General features: G+C 37.5%; 1 protein-coding gene across 1 annotated transcript in view; it reads left to right on the top strand.

Annotated features, from left to right (window-relative positions):
• Window positions 1-18,078, top strand: part of IPO5 (importin 5) — a 37,657-nt gene that overhangs the window by 12,127 nt on the left and 7,452 nt on the right. Inside the window, exons 7-21 of the mRNA XM_042838852.1 lie at window positions 1,879-2,001; window positions 2,091-2,211; window positions 4,780-4,867; window positions 8,128-8,234; window positions 10,252-10,376; window positions 10,466-10,555; window positions 10,637-10,810; window positions 11,026-11,244; window positions 12,674-12,757; window positions 13,537-13,669; window positions 13,751-13,872; window positions 14,189-14,285; window positions 15,069-15,241; window positions 15,705-15,816; window positions 16,344-16,399. Coding sequence (XP_042694786.1) covers window positions 1,879-2,001; window positions 2,091-2,211; window positions 4,780-4,867; window positions 8,128-8,234; window positions 10,252-10,376; window positions 10,466-10,555; window positions 10,637-10,810; window positions 11,026-11,244; window positions 12,674-12,757; window positions 13,537-13,669; window positions 13,751-13,872; window positions 14,189-14,285; window positions 15,069-15,241; window positions 15,705-15,816; window positions 16,344-16,399 — 1,824 coding nt within the window. The remainder of the gene's footprint in view (window positions 1-1,878; window positions 2,002-2,090; window positions 2,212-4,779; window positions 4,868-8,127; window positions 8,235-10,251; window positions 10,377-10,465; window positions 10,556-10,636; window positions 10,811-11,025; window positions 11,245-12,673; window positions 12,758-13,536; window positions 13,670-13,750; window positions 13,873-14,188; window positions 14,286-15,068; window positions 15,242-15,704; window positions 15,817-16,343; window positions 16,400-18,078) is intronic.

Genomic DNA, 18,078 nt, shown 5'->3' with positions numbered 1-18,078 from the left:
ATTTTAAATTGCATAAAATTAAAAATCTGACTTAACAATTCAGTTCTTTGAGTCAAATCTCTGTGGCAGTTATATTGGAAGCTAAACTTTCAGAAATAATTGTGGACTGTTGTATCGAAGAGATTGAACTTGCAGTGGTGGTAAAAAGTGACTGGAACTTCAGTTGAGTCTAATTGCTGGTGTTTTATACTACTAATAACTGCCTCTATATTTTTGGACTCAACGTGTGTTTTGAGCTTGTTATGCAAATTCAGAATCCTGGTTTTGTCTCATTCACTGTTAGTGTTACAATGATTGTAGAATCTGGAGTTCTAAAGAGACTTCCAGAAAGTACTGCACTGTATCTATTCAGAATCAGAGAATGAGTGATAGCTGCAAGAAAGGAAGACGCAGATTTTTTCGTAACTGTTTTCATGTTAAAAAATGCTGCTTTGACATTGAAAATGAAATTGTGGACTACTTCAGTAGCTTTATCAAAGTCATTGGATTCTAGATTAAAGTACTTAAAAAAAAAAAAACCAAAAAAAAAAAAAAACCTAGCTATTCACTCTAAAAAATGCTGCTACCCTAGAAAAAACATCAGATACTTGATTAATAAAAATTCCTTTCAGAAGCCCTTGAAGTGTATATTAAAACTATCTGTTCTTTGGAAGTTTTGGGGGTTTTTTTGTGTCCTACTCGCAGAAGTTATGAACGGGATCAACTATGTGGTGCTTTGATACTAGAGTATCAATCTGGTTAGTTAAAAGTAAGTTTTAAACTTCAGAGTGTGGCTACAGAATAGGAAAGATACTTTTAAAAAGAACTTGATTTCTTTTTCTCCTTTCCTGCATCCTGTGATGGAAAGCTGAAAGTTCTGCTTCAACTCAATGGCTCCACAGAATTGAGTGGGGGGGGGGGGGGGGAAGAGTTACTCAAACTTGGAATTGTGGGTGTTTGTAAGTTTAAGCTATTCTCATGTGACAGTGAAAAAAGGAGTTAGGCTGGCTTTTTCCTTCTTTTGGGGAAGAGTTGAGGTTTTCTGTATTTAAAATGCCTTCTTGAAGTTGTAAGTGTCAAAGCATGGGGTTCTTTTTCATGTTGGCATCAGACTTGTCTCCTTGATACTTGCTGAGTGTTGGTTTTCTATGTAAGTTTTAATCTAACTGATAAAAAATAATGGTATGCTCCATAACTTACAGAAGGCTTGTAGGTTTTGGACCCTGTATGTGATTTCTGCACTGGCCATCTGGATACACTCCTGGCTCAAGAAGGCCAATGGCATCCTGGCTTGTATCAGAAATGGTGTTGCTGGCAGGGAGGTGTGAATCCCTCTATAGTCAGCCCTGGTGATGCTGCACCTTGAGAACTGTGTTCAGTTTTGGGCCCTTCAGTACAAAAAAGACCACTGAGGCACTGGAGCGTTTCCAGAGAAGGGCAGCAAAGCTGTGAGGGGTCTGGAGCACAAGTCTTATGAGGAGAGGCTGAGAGAGCTGGGATTGTTCAGTCTGGAGGAGACCTTATTGCTCTCTATAACTATCTGACAGGAGGTTGTGGTGAGGTGGGGGTCCTAGGAATAGAACAAGAGGCCTCAAGTTGCACCAGGGGAGGTTCAGGTTGGATATTAGGAAATGCTTCTCTGAGAGAGCAGTCAAGTACTGAAATGGGCTGCCCAGGGAGATGGTAGAGTCACTGACTCTGGAAATGTTCAAGGAATGTTTAGATGTTGCACTGAGGGACATGGTTTAGTGGGCAATGTTGGTGATAGGCAGATGGCTGGTTTATATGATTTTGGAGGTCTTTTCCAACATTGGGGATTCTGTAACTCTATGATTCTTTGTACTCCCTGTGATATGCTGTTCACTTCTCATTTAATAATTTTCTTTTTATCCCTTACAGGCTGTAAATGATTCCTGCTATCAAAATGATGACTCTGTCCTGAAGTCCCTTGTAGAAATTGCAGATTCCGTTCCGAAGTATTTGCGACCACACTTAGAACCTACATTGCAACTAAGTCTGAGGGTAAAGCTGGGAACTTTTTTTTTTAACTGGTATTTTTGTTCCTTTGAAGCATCTGCTCTAACTGTTGGCTCTATTCTTTTGAATTGTAGTTGTGTGCAGACACCAATCTCAGTAACATGCAACGTCAATTGGCTCTTGAAGTAATTGTGACCTTGTCAGAAACTGCTGCTGCTATGCTGAGGAGGCATACAAACATTGTTGCACAAGCCAGTAAGTATTTTGTTCATTTTCTCTGTTGAAATAACTTGTCTTCTTTTACTTTATTAAACTGACTTTGCAGATGTTCAAGTAGCAAAAATGTATCTAACCTCTTTCTTCTTTTTGCTGTTGTTGGTAACTTGAAGCGACAGAGTTGAATTTCTTATGGAGAAAATGCTTTTTTATTATGACTCTTAATAAATGAATCTCTGCTTATGCAGCCACCAGAAATTTGTATAAAATTACAGTGGACTCTCATTAGGTCTTTCCAAGGAAAATACAGCTTTCATGCTGTTCTGCTGCCTTTGGGAATTTGTAATGTTAAAAAAAAAAAAGTTGATGGATTCAGTTCTGAAGTCCTACGTTTGGAGTTTGGTATGTAGGCCAGATACTCTGTGGTGCTGGCAATTGTAGGCTGAAGGAATTCGGCATGCATGTTGAGCTTCAGTGTTGACTTAAAGCTGTGAATTTAAAAATCAGATGCTCATGTAAACGCTTGGACTAATTAGTCTGTTGAACTTGCAAATGGTAAATTGTCTGGAAGGGTGCTTTTTTAATCATGGGTTATTTGAGACACTAAAAATAACCCTTCTGGACAATCTGAGCAGCAGTGCTTTTAAATGAGCAGACACTGGTATTTCTCTGCCTTTTAAACCCTTCTTGTGAGCAGATGAGGACACTGACACAGCAGAGTGGCTATTCTTTGGAAGGGTTTTTTTTTCCCTCACTCTGCACTTGCACTTCTTTTTAGTCATTAGCTTGGGAAAGTTGTGGATGTATGAATCTCTAAAGCAATCATGAAACTTCTGGAAAATGTTATAGCTGCATCTGGCATTATTGAAACTATTGACTAGGTATTTTGTATACTTACAGAATAGTTTTCTGAAGAATGGAAACTGTCATATTTTAAATGTTTTAAAAATCATTTTGTGTTCACTCCATCCTGTAGCTTGCTGAGAATATTAACTTGAAACTTGCTGAATGTCCCCAAATCATTATAAGCTTCTTAGTTAGTCAGGCAGCATAGCAGAGAAGTCATATTCTTTAGAATTGCTTTGCTTTTGTATTGGAGAGGTAATTGCTGCTTTGGAAGGAAACGTTTATATTAAGATACTTTCTTAGGATAGGGCACCACATGGAAATGAAATGCCTTTGGTTTGCAGCCTGCTGTAAAATAACTCTTAATGAGTCACTAAGATTAAAAAGAAAATCCTTTTGCAGAGCTCATAAAGCAGTTATGTTCAGAAGATAATAAAAAGGTGACAAAGATGGATTACTTTTGTCTTGGTTTTGTGTTTTAGTTTAAAGGACTTCCTGTTTTCATTCAACTAAAAAGCTGCTGAATCTCTTAATTTTTCACAGTTAGAATCTGATCTTAGGTAAAACTGTCACCTTATTTTGGGTTTGCAGAATGTGACCCTGATTTAGGAGCAGGTGGTGTCCTGTTAACTGTTTTCAGCTCAGGAATTCACTTGGGTTCACGTTTCCCACTTTGAGCTCTGTCTTCAAGATAAGAGGGGTTTTTTTATTTGCTTATTGCCTAGAAATTAAAGATGCAGCCTAGCTTTGGTGGTAGTTTTTCCTTAGAAGTGCCAAGTCCTGGCATGTTTCAGCAGTAGGTGAAGCTCAGTTGTCTTCATTATAAACAAATAACCAATATACTGGCAGCAGTTAAATTGTGAGGGCCTTTTGGGACAACAAACTTTACTGCATAACTCTAAGGTTAAAAAAAAAAATCTCTATAATTCATATTCGATGAACAAATGTTTACAGGCTTTTAGATACGATAACAGCCAAACAACTTGTGATGCTGGTTTGTTCTCAGCCCTGCTTGTTAGCAGTGATTAAGATTGATGTGTGTTGTTGGGACTTGATAGCATTGGTGGCAGATTGACTTCCACCTTTCTGAGTTATGTCAGTAGATCATTTTCACATGTGCTTATGAGTGTCTGTGTCTGAAATGCTTCTGGGCTCTAATAGATTTTTCTTGAAGGAATTATTTTCAGTGACTAGTCAGTACACAGGGAATTCTGACACCTGTGTGTCACGCTAGAGAGTTGTTAACATCCATTAAGCTACCTTGATATGTCTGGCTGAAGATGCATAGCCACATCAAGCAAATCAATCCGTGATTTGATCTTGTTTGTACTTGTTACATGATACTGATATTTTCATCTGTTGTCAGTCTGGCAGGAGTTTCTCATCTATCCAGCTGTGCAGTGAGGTGAGCTTGTTTAGGACTGTGCCTTTTTTGTAGCTAACAGTAGTAGAAGTATTACGAAATTCATCAGTTGCAGTATACCCAATCAGGCAGTGAATCTTAGCAGCAGCACAGGCAGTATGATTTTTTTTTTATATGAAAAGCTCTCAGCTTTTCTTCATTCTTCTGGATTTTAATGTTCTGAAGATCTGTTCTGAATTTTTTTGCTGATACAGTTTGACAGACAGACTTGGCTATCGGCTGTTTGAAGAAAAAGGCCTCTTCTTCCATGATTCCTAAAGGGAAACTTACAATTTGCACTTGTTCTTTGAGAATCTTATTTTAATTAAACAACTTGAGTTTAAAACTTATCATTTCAGTTCCTCAGATGTTAGCAATGATGGTTGACTTGGAAGAAGATGAAGATTGGGCAAATGCAGATGAGCTTGAAGATGATGATTTTGACAGGTAATTGTGCAACTAATTGTTTCAGTATGCTGTCAAGATTGCACAGCTAACGGTAGCTTGTGAATGCAGGATACAAATGACTGCAATGCGTTACTTTCTCTTTACTCAGTCAACTCTTTAAGTTGTTTTCTCAGTCATGAGCAGCCACTGAAGAGTAAAAATTAAAGCTGTAGCATGAATTGGTGACTTCAAGTAACAGAAGGTAAATGTAGGAGATCTGTAATTGACAATAACTGCACTTGGTTGCAAGAACAGTTTATTTGTAGATTATTTAGGTACTGTTTAACAAATAAATGAATTCTTTCAGTATTTGCTTCTTGCTATAATGCACATCTATAAGTTGTATATTGTCTTCCCTGCTGTTTTGCACTGTTTTAATGTTTCACTTCTGTTCCTTCTGGTTTTTGTTATTTACGCAGTTTAGGATTCAGTTCTTCTAATCTCTTCAATTGAGTGCTTTTCCTGAAATTAGCTGGAACCTAAGCTGAATGACACTGATTTTTAGTCACCTCCAACCAGTCACTGCGTATTTTTCAGGATCGAGGCCCTTGAAACGGTGGTGATTTAAAAAAAAAAAAAAAAAAAAAAAAAAAAAAAAAATTGATATTTGAAAAGACACTGGAATGCATGGTGTGATTCTGTGCCAGACTCTCTGGCTCTAATAATTTTTTATTTTGCTATTATTTTAAATCTCTTGATATGGCTACTAGTAGCTTGTCTTGTTTTAGGTAATGAAGTCCTGCTAAATATGTCCAGTCTTTCTTACTTGTTCATTCCATGCTTTGTAGCTTGCTTCAACTTTTCACTGTAGTCTGTGGTATTTCTATGGGCTCCCATGTCTGCCCCTGTCCAAATAGAAGTAGAATGCAGTAGAAGAAAGCAGAAAAATGTACAGTGAGATAATTATGCCCACATATGTGCAAAGGCAGTGTCCTTTTACCAGGCTAGGTGCTTTTTGCAGCATCTGTCTCTTACTTGAATCCTCTGATGTAATTAGTTTCAGAACAGTTTGTGACAGAGTACAAATTTTACCTCATGCACAAAAGAGGAGAAAGCCCCTAAGGAAGAGTAATGAGGAGAAAATAACTTTTTTTTTTTTAATCAATGTGTTCTTACTAGAGCCTCAGTTGTATTAGTTATGCAACTTTTCCTTCTCTGAAGCAGCTTTCCAAACTTGTTCTTGCACTTCTATGTATAGTAATTCTGTAGTGTAGTCTGGAAATACTTACTGCTGTCTTGCAGGTCTTTTCCCCATCTCATAAATTAGCAAACTAGTTGGAAATATTCATAGGAAGATAAACAGTAGACTAACTGTGTGACTACTAATCCACATAGCAACTTGTACTAGATATCAGGCATATGAGCTGCTTGCAAAACTGATGCACAGGAATTTATGGAAGAACCTGTTTACTTTTATGCTCAAGTTGGAACACTTTTTTTGTTTCCTCTTGATTATGGAATGGGAACTAAACTACCTTCCTCCACCCCCTTTCTTCCCTGTGGTGATTAGAACATTTTAGTTCGTTCTGCTTCTTCAACTTTTGAAGCTTGCCATACTGGCATTCAAGTTTGTCAAGTATTAAACTCTTTTCATTCTGTTAAATTTCAAGGGTTAATAGAATACTGGGAATTGAAGTTGAAATCCTTATCAAGGCTTTCAGGGTGTGGGGTTTCATTCCAATGGCCTGCTTTAGGCAGCTCAGTAAGTACTCTGAATCACCCCCTTGAGGCATGCCAGTTTCTCTTTACTCTCAGCAGAGAGTTCTTTTCACACAAGTGTGGATTCTAGTGTGAAATACTTTTGTTAAAAGTAACAAGCAAAGATAAAGGAAGAAGTTATAGTCAAACTTAGTCTAAAGGAGAAACTCAGCTGTTCTGGTCCTCAAAATAGTAGGAGAGCTGGAGGGTTTGATACAGAATCCTAGAAACCAGATAGTTTGTGGAGGTTGTATTTGCTTAGTTTGTTCTTTCAGCACATTCACTCGTTACTATGCATTTCCCACCACTGAAGTTCATCTTTGTAGAGAGTTGTTAATGGGCACGATATGCTTTCTAGCTGCTTGTGCTTGAGTACTTTATAGCCATGTAAGATGCCTGGAATTTATTTGCAGTCCAAGAAGCTGGCTAATGATAATCAGGCTGTAGCCTAGTTAGGGTGTGCTCAGATTTGACTAAGGGGGATGTGAATCAGCGTATGCAAAAGCATCAGGGATTATTTAGCATTTCCAGTTTCTTTGTCCCTTTGACTTCACACAGCAGTGAAATTCTAAAAAGAAGGAAGACTCTAATCCAACTTCCTTCTTCCCTGGCTAAAGCTTTGCAAATGTTGCACAGAGATGTGTGGTCATTGTTGTGAGTTAATACTACTTTTATTTCCTTAAATTGAATGTATGAATTCATGGTGGAAGGAAGGAACTCGAGGGACGTCATTTCAGGTGAAGGCAGCCAAAAACTTCAGTGAGTTTGCTCCAGTCTAAACCTATGTGCCCATGCACTGGCTGGCGATGCTTCTGTCTGAACATGATTAATCTGAAGAGGAACCGTATGGTCAATATCTTTGTGCAAGCAGCTTTGTTTGCAGCATGTGAATTTTTTAGGCTATAAATACTTTGTAAAGAGACTTGGGGATTCAAGCATGATAGTTTGAAGACCTCTATTTACGGCCCAGCCAAATGGTATTTGAAAGAAGAGGAAGATTCATCCTTTTCTGAACCATTTGTTCTGCTTTTCAGTCAGCATTGTGTCTAGAAGGTACTATAATAACCTTGAGTTATTAGAGGGGAAGCCATACCCAGACTGCAACAGCAGCTTGCTGTGTCCTGGAAACTTCATTCACTTATCTGTAAGGATTAATTCTACTGGGTAAAACAAGTCATTTAATATAGGTAATGTTTAGCTGTTCTCAGCTCTGTAACTGGCTGCAAGTCATGCATTTCTCACCTGGACTGGATGTTTCCTGCCTGAGTCATTGGCCTGGGGATGTGCTGCTATAGACGTGGCAGCCTTGCAGGATGATTTACACAAAACTATGCTGGCCAGTATTATTAATTCTACAGACAGTATTTAAGTGGAGAGTGCGTAGCTATTCTGTGGCTCAAGCATCCATCGTTTGTGCTTTTAGACTTGGGCTTACCTTATTTACTGATGGAGTCTCATGTATACTCAGGATGGCAGAAGTTTGAGGAGAAGAACTGCACAAAAATGTCAGGCTGTTCTGTTGTAGATGTCAAACGTTTGCTGTTTTTGTAACTGTTGTTTAGCAATGCAGTAGCTGGTGAGAGCGCGCTGGACAGGATGGCGTGTGGCCTTGGAGGGAAGCTTGTTTTACCTATGATTAAAGAACATATTATGCAGATGCTTCAGAATCGTAAGTAGATGCAAATTTTTGCAATTCTTAAATTGCCAGGAACTTTGATATCTCTTAAGTCTTTCTGTTGAGCTAAGTGATGTATTTCATACGCTTCTTTTGATTTCAGCAGCAAAAAATGCAAGTGCCATGTGCTTTGAAATGCATCACTTCTCTTTACACCGGGATTTATTAAGACATAGAGTGCATTAAAACTGGACCCCAAACAGCTGAACAGATGTCAAAAAACAGACTGATTTTTGTCTTATTTTCTGCTGTTCTCAGTCTGTGTAGTGTCATACAATACCTTAAGTGTGCCCTGCTGATCTGAAGCTCAGATCTCTTTTGAAGTGTTGCATTTAAGTGAATTTCTAATACGTTATAGTGCTTAAATAAAAATTTCTCTGTCACACCCCCTGTTCCCAAATTTGATATGTCAAAATACAGAAGTCTGTGATAGGCTGGCTGTGTTTGATTATGGTCATTTAATATTTGTTCCATTAGATGGTTACATATACTCTTATCACTTATACACTTTTAACTGATTTGTGATTTGAGCTGTCAATATAGAAGACAGTGCAAAGAAGATAATATTTCTCTGTGCATTTTTTGCCTCAATAACTTAAAACTCAAACAAAAAAAGGCTGTTACCCTCTAGGTTGGGGAATATAGGGCCATTCAAGGTATCACCTGCAGAGCATGAAAATTTATAAGGTCTCTTTGGGAATTTTATTTTTCAGAAATCTCTTCCCAAAAACTACCTCTAGTGTTTCCCTTCTAATGTTAATAGCTTCCAGACTATTAACAAAATGCTGTGTTCTGTAGAACCCACAGAGAAGAGTTAATGGTTGTAGGACCTTTACTTAGAATCATAGAATGGCCTGTGTTGAAAGGGAGCACAATGATCATCCAGTTTCAATCCCCTGCTCTGTGCAGGGTCACCAACCACCAGACCAGGCTGCCCAGAGCCACATCCAGCCTGGCCTTGAATGCCTCCAGGGATGGGGCATCCACAGCCTCCTTGAGCATCCTGTGAAGAAATCACATAGCTGATAATTCTGATTTCTGTTCTGGCTTTCTGTTGGGTTAGAGCAGTACCTGACAAGTGTGTTTCCTGTTTTGGGAAGAGGAAATGCAATAGGCAGTGTTTGATGCAGAGATTCGCATTGATAGGAAGCTGAGGGGATGAAGGCATTCAGATTAAAACATAAGCAGCTCTCTGAGAAATCAGAATTTCCCTTCTCTTAGCACTACAGCTTCTCAAAAATGTTTATTGAAATAATAAATATGATTTTTAAGTTTGGGTAGCTAGGTCATCCAAATATAATTGTTTCATTTTGTAGTGTCATTAATTTCAAGTCAGGAATTCATGCTCATAGTAACATAGTGTGAGTGACAGTGGATATTAAGCTTAACTAAGAACATCCAATTATCTTAAATAGCAGAAATAAACTGCTTCACTCTATTTTCTATCAAGATGTTACTTCATCTCTTCCTGAAAAAGGAGATGATGAAAGATCAGATGTCATAATACCCACTTGTCTAAGATTAGACTATTAGACTGATAGGACTTGATGGGGGGGAAAGCCTCATTAACCCTAAATGGAATATCACTGTTCTTAAAGAGCTCTGATGCAACTTCTGACTATTTATTTGTTTTAAATTCATATATTTGATTCTGTTGACCTTTCTTTTCCCCTCCTGACTTAGAGAGTAAAATGTAGGCTGCTCTAACACAGGAAAAAAATGTTTCCCTGGTTAGCTCACTTAATTAAAATGCTATTCCCGGATGTTAGTACTATGTACGTAATTGTATCTGCTGCTTAGATATTTTTTTTTAGGTCTGGATTTGGCCTGGATTAGATACTCAAATTGTTGTGTGTCACTGTGAGAAAAATCAAAACCGTATTTACAAAATAAATTGCATTTATTTCCCTTCTTTCACCTATTCTTCCTGCCATTGCCCCCTGCTACCCCACCCCTCAAATAGAAATGGTTTGTCCTTTTAATATTTGTGTTTTTTTTTAATCTTCTGTAGCTGACTGGAAATACAGACATGCGGGCTTGATGGCACTCTCAGCCATCGGAGAAGGCTGCCACCAACAGATGGAAGGAATTTTAAATGAGATAGTTAATTTTGTTCTGCTATTCCTTCAGGACCCTGTGAGTCTAATACAGTTAATTATTTCAAAACATTTTCATTTCTGCTCTTGTGCCTACTTCTTAATCATTTGAGGGAAATAATTTTTCAGCATCCGAGAGTGAGATATGCTGCTTGTAATGCAATTGGACAAATGGCAACTGACTTTGCACCTGGCTTCCAAAAGAAATTTCATGAGAAGGTAAGCAGTAAAACAGTGCCCCAAAAAAAGAGTGTTCCATTCAGAAACTTGCTTCTCTGAAGATGAACGCTTCTGTTTCAGGTGATAGCAGCTCTTCTGCAGACCATGGAGGATCAAGACAACCAGCGTGTTCAAGCCCATGCTGCTGCAGCGCTTATAAACTTCACTGAAGACTGTCCCAAGTCACTGCTAATTCCATACTTGGATAACCTAGTGAAGCATCTTCATTCCACTATGGTGATAAAATTACAAGAGGTATAATATACTGAATGACCAGCTTCACAGCAGGTGATCACTTGCATGTTCGCTAGTGTAGCTGAACTGTGAACTACAAACCAGTAGACAGATCTACTGTCATTACAAACTGACAAGAATGAGGATATGCCCATGAGCATTTTTTTTTAATTTTTAATGCTGTTCATTAAAATATTTGCTTTAAAAATATAACACTTTATTCTTCTCTTTTCAAGTTGATACAGAAAGGCACTAAGCTGGTTTTGGAGCAAGTTGTGACTTCAATAGCATCGGTTGCAGATACAGCGGAGGAGAAGTTTGTTCCATACTATGACTTATTTATGACCTCTTTAAAACACATTGTGGAGAATGCTGTTCAGAAGGAACTAAGGCTTCTGCGAGGAAAAACTATTGAATGCATCAGCTTAATTGGTCTTGCTGTTGGTAAAGAAAAGGTAAGATCTCAACCTGGAGAATAGAAGGTTCCAGGGAGACATGATTGTGGCCTTCGAGTACTTGAAGGTGGCTTATAAAAAAGGAGACAGAGTTTTTACAATGTCTGATGGTGATAGAACAAGGGGGAATGGTTTAAACTAGAAGAGGGGAGATTTAGGTTAGAATTTAGGGGGAGTTGTTTTTATTCTGAGGGCAGTGGGGTACTGGAACAAGTTGCCCAGAGAGGCTGTGAAGGTGTTCAAGGCCAGGTTGGATGGGGCCTTGGACAGCCTGATTTAGTGGGTAGCAGCTCTGCCCATGGCAGGGAGTTGCAACTTTAAGGTCCCTTCCAAGCCATTCTGTGAATCATGCTATAATCTTATCTAACTATCTGAATGTATTTTCAAGCAGGCTTGTTTCTTGTGATGGTTTACAATGAATTGACATCACTTTTTAAACATACAGTTATCTTGTTGCTGGTTTCAATGCTTGCATTTCTGTTTTCTTCTCTGATATCTGTATTCACTGTCTTTCTGTTTAGATTCACTAATTTAGAATAGAATATTAGTAAAATACATCAACTTAAGTTATTCTCATGTTGATAGTATGTGGATTTTTTGTTGGTTTTTTTCTTGTTTTTGAAAGATACTGGAACATCTCATTTAAGCAGTGTCATAATGGTGGCTAACATTTAAATAGTTAAAAGGAAGCTAAGCATAGGTGATCTTGTTTGGTTGTAGTTTATGACCAAATGCTTGGAAACGTTTGAGTGTGCTTACAATAGAACTGAAAGCAGTCACTTCAGTGCATTTGGCAGGGATTTTTTTGTTGGTTATGAGTTAAAATGCATATTGTAAAAGTGCCAGTAAGCAAGCATGAAGGGCTGTCTAAGAATCAAAGTGATGTTCAGATAGCAAGCTTGAATTATGGACACAGATTTTCATTTTATTGAGTGAGGAAGACAAAAATCATAGCTTAAAAGCAGAATAAGGTGGTGTATGGATTAAGGAAAGACTAACCTTCAGTAGGTTCTTCTTGGAGGAGTGCAAGGAAATGCAGGAAGTGAAAAGAGGGTGTGAGTAACTTCACTGAAGCATCTGATGCGACTTAAAACATTGCTGTCTCACTAGCAGCTTGTATTATTGGTTTATTCCTGTTCCATGGGAATAAAAGTTACTTAAGTAGGTTTTGTGATTGTTTGTTTGTTTTTAAACAGCCATTTTTATGCTTTCAAGTATGCGGATAGGGGTGCAGAGGCTGAAGACCAGGATCATTTAGTGATGCTTCCAAAAAAGAATTTGCATTTTCACTTGTGTCTTCGTTTCAGACTTCTTGAAGCTTTAACTTCTGTCTTGATAACATGTTGGCCATAAATAGTTTCTTTAATGTTAAAGGAGTAGTTTGCTGAGACTCTTGATTTGCCTTAAAAAGCACGTTTTCCTACTTTAGTTTATGCAGGATGCATCAGATGTAATGCAGCTGTTGTTGAAGACACAGACAGACTTCAGTGATCTAGAAGATGATGATCCACAAGTATGTTAAAATTGTTTCTACCTTGTTTGTTAAGATTTAAAATGTTCTTTGTGGATGTGACATTCCTTAAAGAAGAAAAAAAAAAAAAAAACAGTTGCACAGTTAGGCTAACAGTTTATCACATCTTTTGTGAGGGATTGACTGCCCTGAGATGTCCTTTAAATCTCTCACAGAAGCGTGGTGAGGAGATCAGACATCCAGAATCTATATTTGCTGTATGGACAATCATCCCTTGTCCAATAGCTGCTACTTCATTTGGTATTATGTGACTATTCCTTTGCTGTCATCTTCTTATAAATAGTTCCATGAGTTCTACTAGGCAGCTGTTCTAATGAGCAAAGAACTATTTTGACTTGTGCAACTGAGAAATTCCTCATAAAGCACTACATCAGTCTTTTGCTCTGCTTGCTCTTTTTAGAAATGAGACTCTATCAATAGTATCACTTAAATTCAGGAAATTATTTCAGAAAGAAATTGACTTCTGAGGAGTGTCATGATTGCCTTAAGCGTATATCTTACACTACCACACCTTTGATAAGAGATGTCAGTGCACTGTTTCATATAAAGGCTTGGGGGAGAGGTCTTCTCAAGCTTAATTTTTACATAACATGCGTATCAGATTTGATTTTGTGCAGTCTTCTCTTTTAAATGTATCTTATGCACTGCTGACTTTATTTGAAAGAAAAAAATCTATTGCAAAGTATTCTTTATGGTATCATTACAAATATGCATTAGAATAAAATGTGAGACGTGAAAACTGTGACTGTCCTCTCTTACAGATTTCTTATATGATCTCAGCATGGGCCAGAATGTGTAAAATTCTTGGAAAGGAATTTCAGCAGTACCTTCCTGTTGTCATGGGCCCTCTAATGAAGACTGCATCCATTAAACCTGAAGTAGCTCTTTTAGACAGTAAGTTTTAAGCTGATGCTTTGCTTGAAAAACACTGAAGTAAATGGTTGTATTTTAAGTTATATATATTTTTAAAAACAGCACAAGATATGGAGAATATGAGTGATGATGATGGTTGGGAGTTTGTAAACCTAGGAGATCAGCAAAGCTTTGGAATTAAAACTGCGGGTCTTGAAGAGAAAGCAACTGCATGCCAAATGCTGGTGAGTAGCAAGGCAATGTTGGTGATGTGTGTATTGCTGGACAGTGAAGTCTGAGGCCAAAATCTGTAACAAAGCTATTCTTTATAATTAAGTAGCTTTGTTTGTCTGAATCCTAAACTCAAAAGAAAATCTATTTTACCACTGTTTGAAGATAAGTTCTAAAAAAAAACCTAAATTTTTAAGGTGAACAGAACTTTGCAAAACTTCGCAGTACTTGAGATGTTGAAGAAGTTCAATTTTTTTTTTGCAACGATGCTGATTTTTTTTCATTAAATATTGCACATTAACACGGCACTTCCACCGTTTTGTGTTTCAGGTTTGCTATGCAAAAGAGCTGAAGGAAGGGTTTGTGGAGTACACTGAACAAGTTGTAAAGCTGATGGTTCCGTTGTTGAAGTTCTACTTCCATGATGATATCCTATTGATAAATCCTACTGTGGAAATGGAAGCTTAGTTTGGGAAAAATCAATGATGCTTACAATGTTTCCCTAAGTGGATAGAAAGTACTAATGTTGTGTTCTACTGCTTTGTAGAAGTCTTTTTCTGAGAATGTTTTTTTATACATCTTTAGCCACTAAGTCCTAGCTTTTGCTTTAGTTTCTTTTAAATAAGCTCATCTGTAATGTAGAAAGCAAGCTGAACAGAAAGTTTTGTTTGCATCAACAAACTAAGGGAACTTGAATATATTTCTTGCTTGAAATAGGCTTGAAACAACTTCTGAATAGCAAACAGTTGAATTTTCTTAATCATAGAACAGCTTGTTGGAGGGGACCTCAAAGATCTCCAAGTTCCAATCCCCTGCTGCAGGCAGGGTTCCCAGCCACTCAGTCAGGCACTAGACCTCATCTAACCTGGCCTTGAACACCTCCAGGAATAGGGCACTCACAGCCTCTCTGGCAGCCTGTGCCAGCACCTCACTGCTCTCTCTGTGAAGAACTTCTTCTTGACATCTAATCTAAATCTCCTTTTCTTTAGTTTAAAACTATTCCTCCTTGTCCTATCGCTATCTACTCATGTAAAAAGTCAGTTTCCTTCCTGTTTATAATTTCCCTTTAAATATGATCTTACTATGAATCAAAGAAATCAAAGCATAACAAAGAGTCAATTTTGGGTAGCAAACAAATGTCATTATAGTTACTTATATTCTAAGCACTCTTTTGTTGTCCTGAGTCGTTTTATTTCCTTAATAACAAAACGTGTTCGAGTGGCAGCAGCAGAGTCGATGCCCCTCCTTCTCGAATGTGCCAGAGTCCGTGGGCCTGAGTACCTCACACAGATGTGGCACTTCATGTGTGATGCACTCATCAAAGCCATTGGGACAGAACCAGATTCAGATGTTCTTTCAGAAATAATGCATTCTTTTGCAAAGGTAAACTTTCTTTTTCTTAAAATTCATTTGTTCATAGCTTTTTAAGGTCAAAACAAAACAAAACAAAAAACAACCATGTGTTTGCATTTCTTTCAGCTGCTTAAATTAATATCAAAGCTCATACAAATACCAAAGCTAATACATCTCTGTTCTGATTTTTCTAATTGTACATAGGTATTTTGAATCTCTGGGATGGGTGGGAAGTGGAATAAATATTAAGTTAAAATAAACACCAGGCTTGTTTATTTTAACCACAAACCACTCGAACCATGTGGGTGAAATGTACAGTGAAATTATCAATCCTTACTTGATTAATGTGAGAATTGATCACAGCATGAAAATTCTGTTAGTTATTTCTGCAAGTAATCACTTAAAACATGAATTAATACTCTGTGCACGTTTTAGATTTCATTGAGATGCTCAGGTACCTTAAATCTGAAAGACAGACCATTTTCTTTCACAGTGCATCGAGGTAATGGGCGACGGATGCCTTAACAACGAACACTTTGAGGAACTTGGAGGAATATTAAAAGGAAAACTAGAAGAGCACTTTAAAAACCAAGAATTAAGACAGGGTAGGTCAGCAAGAATTCCTGTTCACGTGTGATAGTTCTTCAAAGCAGAACTTAATCATTTCTAAACACAAAATTCCTAGTTGGGATTTCCTTAATTTCCGTATTTAACCAATTAGACTCTGAAAGAACATAATCTGATGAATATTTGCAAGCTCTGGGAGGGTGGGGGTGGCATAATTTGCTGAAATACAATAGTTTAATCAAAATTTTACATACAGGTTACTTGATGGATCTCATGTCTATAGTGTCACTTCTGTGTTTTTTCATCTCTGAAATCTTTGCAGATTTAAAACAATAGTGCCTTATTTATATGGACTCTTTGTGGTTATGGACAGGTTCTGTGCTGTTTTACGTATTCCTGGTCTGAGCTGTCGTTTTTCTGTGAAAGGTCTTTGAAGCTTAAAGACAAATTCTTCTTGCATCTTCAGATAGTGTTTCTTGTATTCTAAGTTTGTTTCAGACTCTGTTATATTGCTGCCTAGAAATACAGTGGTTTAAAATGTGTTTGTTTTTTTTTTTTGATTTAGTGAAAAGACAAGATGAAGACTATGATGAACAAGTTGAGGAGTCATTACAAGATGAAGTAAGTTGGCTTGGGGAGCTTTTTCTTTCGTAAAGCACTGAGATGGAAGTATGTGACACAGAGATGACTAAGTTAAAGCATCGTGCATCTTCTCAGAATTATTTCTTCCTGGAAGAATGCACTGTTGCCATATTCATTCAAGAAATGAGTCACGATGCTTCCATGAATTGGAAAATGCCAGAGGTTTCCTTGCCCCAGTACAGTAAAAGAAGAATTTTGAGATCCAGCTTTTAACTTGCTACATCTTCTCACACAGTTCTTAGATAACATTTTTTAATGGTCTGCTGTCAAATGCTTTTGTGATAGTCCAAGGCACGCCTTGCTGACTGGCTTTTTCTTTGTACCTTGTGACCCACGTGGCCCATTTTAAACTTTGAGCATACCTCTGATACCTGTACTGCAGACATGTGAGATCAAGAGCTTGTCTCAAAAAAGGACAGGCCTAAAATAGCATTATGAGTATCAAAGTAGGACAACAGAATGAACAGCTGGCACAATGTGTTTGCTTGTGAGAGCGTATGGAAGTGACTTTGCTAACATACTGAGCTGACTTCAGTTTGAAGTAGAGGTGAGTGTGGAAGAGATAAAAGTAGTTTCATTAAATCATCAGTGTTACAGGAAGAGTAATAAAGAATAAGTCACTGCTGCTTGTAATGAAAGAGGGAGGATACTCAATGAATTTAAGAAATAAGAAATTTTTGCCATGTGATGAGTAGTTAAAGCTTGTCTACTTGAATTTAAGTTGTTTTCAGGCCAGAACTCTTCTCAGCAAATCATGCACATATATGTAAATGCTTTATTAAATAACAGTGCATTTTCTGTGCCCCTTTCCTTTGGGACCATTAGGCTAACATTCAAAAGGGTAAACTTGGCATTATCTTGGGATCAAAACCAACCAAACAAAAAAAAAAAAAAAAAAAACCCACAAGTTTTGGGTCAAAAGCCCCTCCTGACTATTTTTTCTGTTCTCATTTGCAGTACTGAAGTTTTTTGTAACTGTCACTGTATGGTGATAATGAGAGAAAGTGATAGCAAATGGAACAATTTCAGAGTGGCTGTATCCACTCCCTGCAACAGAGTTTCAAGGCATTCTTGAAAATACTTTCATATTTGTTGTTGATTTTTTTTGTTAAAGACCAAAAGAAAGACTTATATGCATTGTCTTGAGAAAGTAAGAGTAGGATGGGAATGTCTCTTGCCATGAAAACAGAATTAAGATATGATAATGAGCAACACCTGATTATACACCTTTGGTCCCACAATTGTGTACGTAGCCCTTACCTCAAGGCAGCAGGAATATTAGGGGATACTTAAAGGCAAGGGCAGAAGTCAAGAAAGATAATCAAAAAGTAATGTCAATCAAATATCTGAATGCAACCCTGGCTTGAGCAGTAACTTTGCTTTGATTTGATATAGCATAGGAGGAGGTATGCGTTGTACAGAGGTAGGAAGTAACATTTGTACATCTGTTATTGGTTATCTAAAAAAAAACACCATATCAAGCCAGATGGACCTCTTATCTTATTTGTGTGTGTGTGTGTGTGTGTGTGTGTGTGTGTATACATATATAAATTCCAGAGTTACTGCTAAAATCACACCTGGCAATGTAGAAATTTAAGTATTATGTTGTAGCAGGCTTTCTTGCATGATAAATGGTTATTAATTACTGGCCTCTAGTG

The sequence above is a fragment of the Centrocercus urophasianus genome, unplaced genomic scaffold (assembly GCF_019232065.1).
Source record: "Centrocercus urophasianus isolate 14NV4802_14NV808 unplaced genomic scaffold, USGS_Curo_1.0 seq_9, whole genome shotgun sequence".
Lineage (NCBI taxonomy): Eukaryota > Metazoa > Chordata > Aves > Galliformes > Phasianidae > Centrocercus > Centrocercus urophasianus.
Note: the sequence above shows the minus strand (reverse complement) of the source record. Positions and strands in the feature narration are given on the sequence as shown.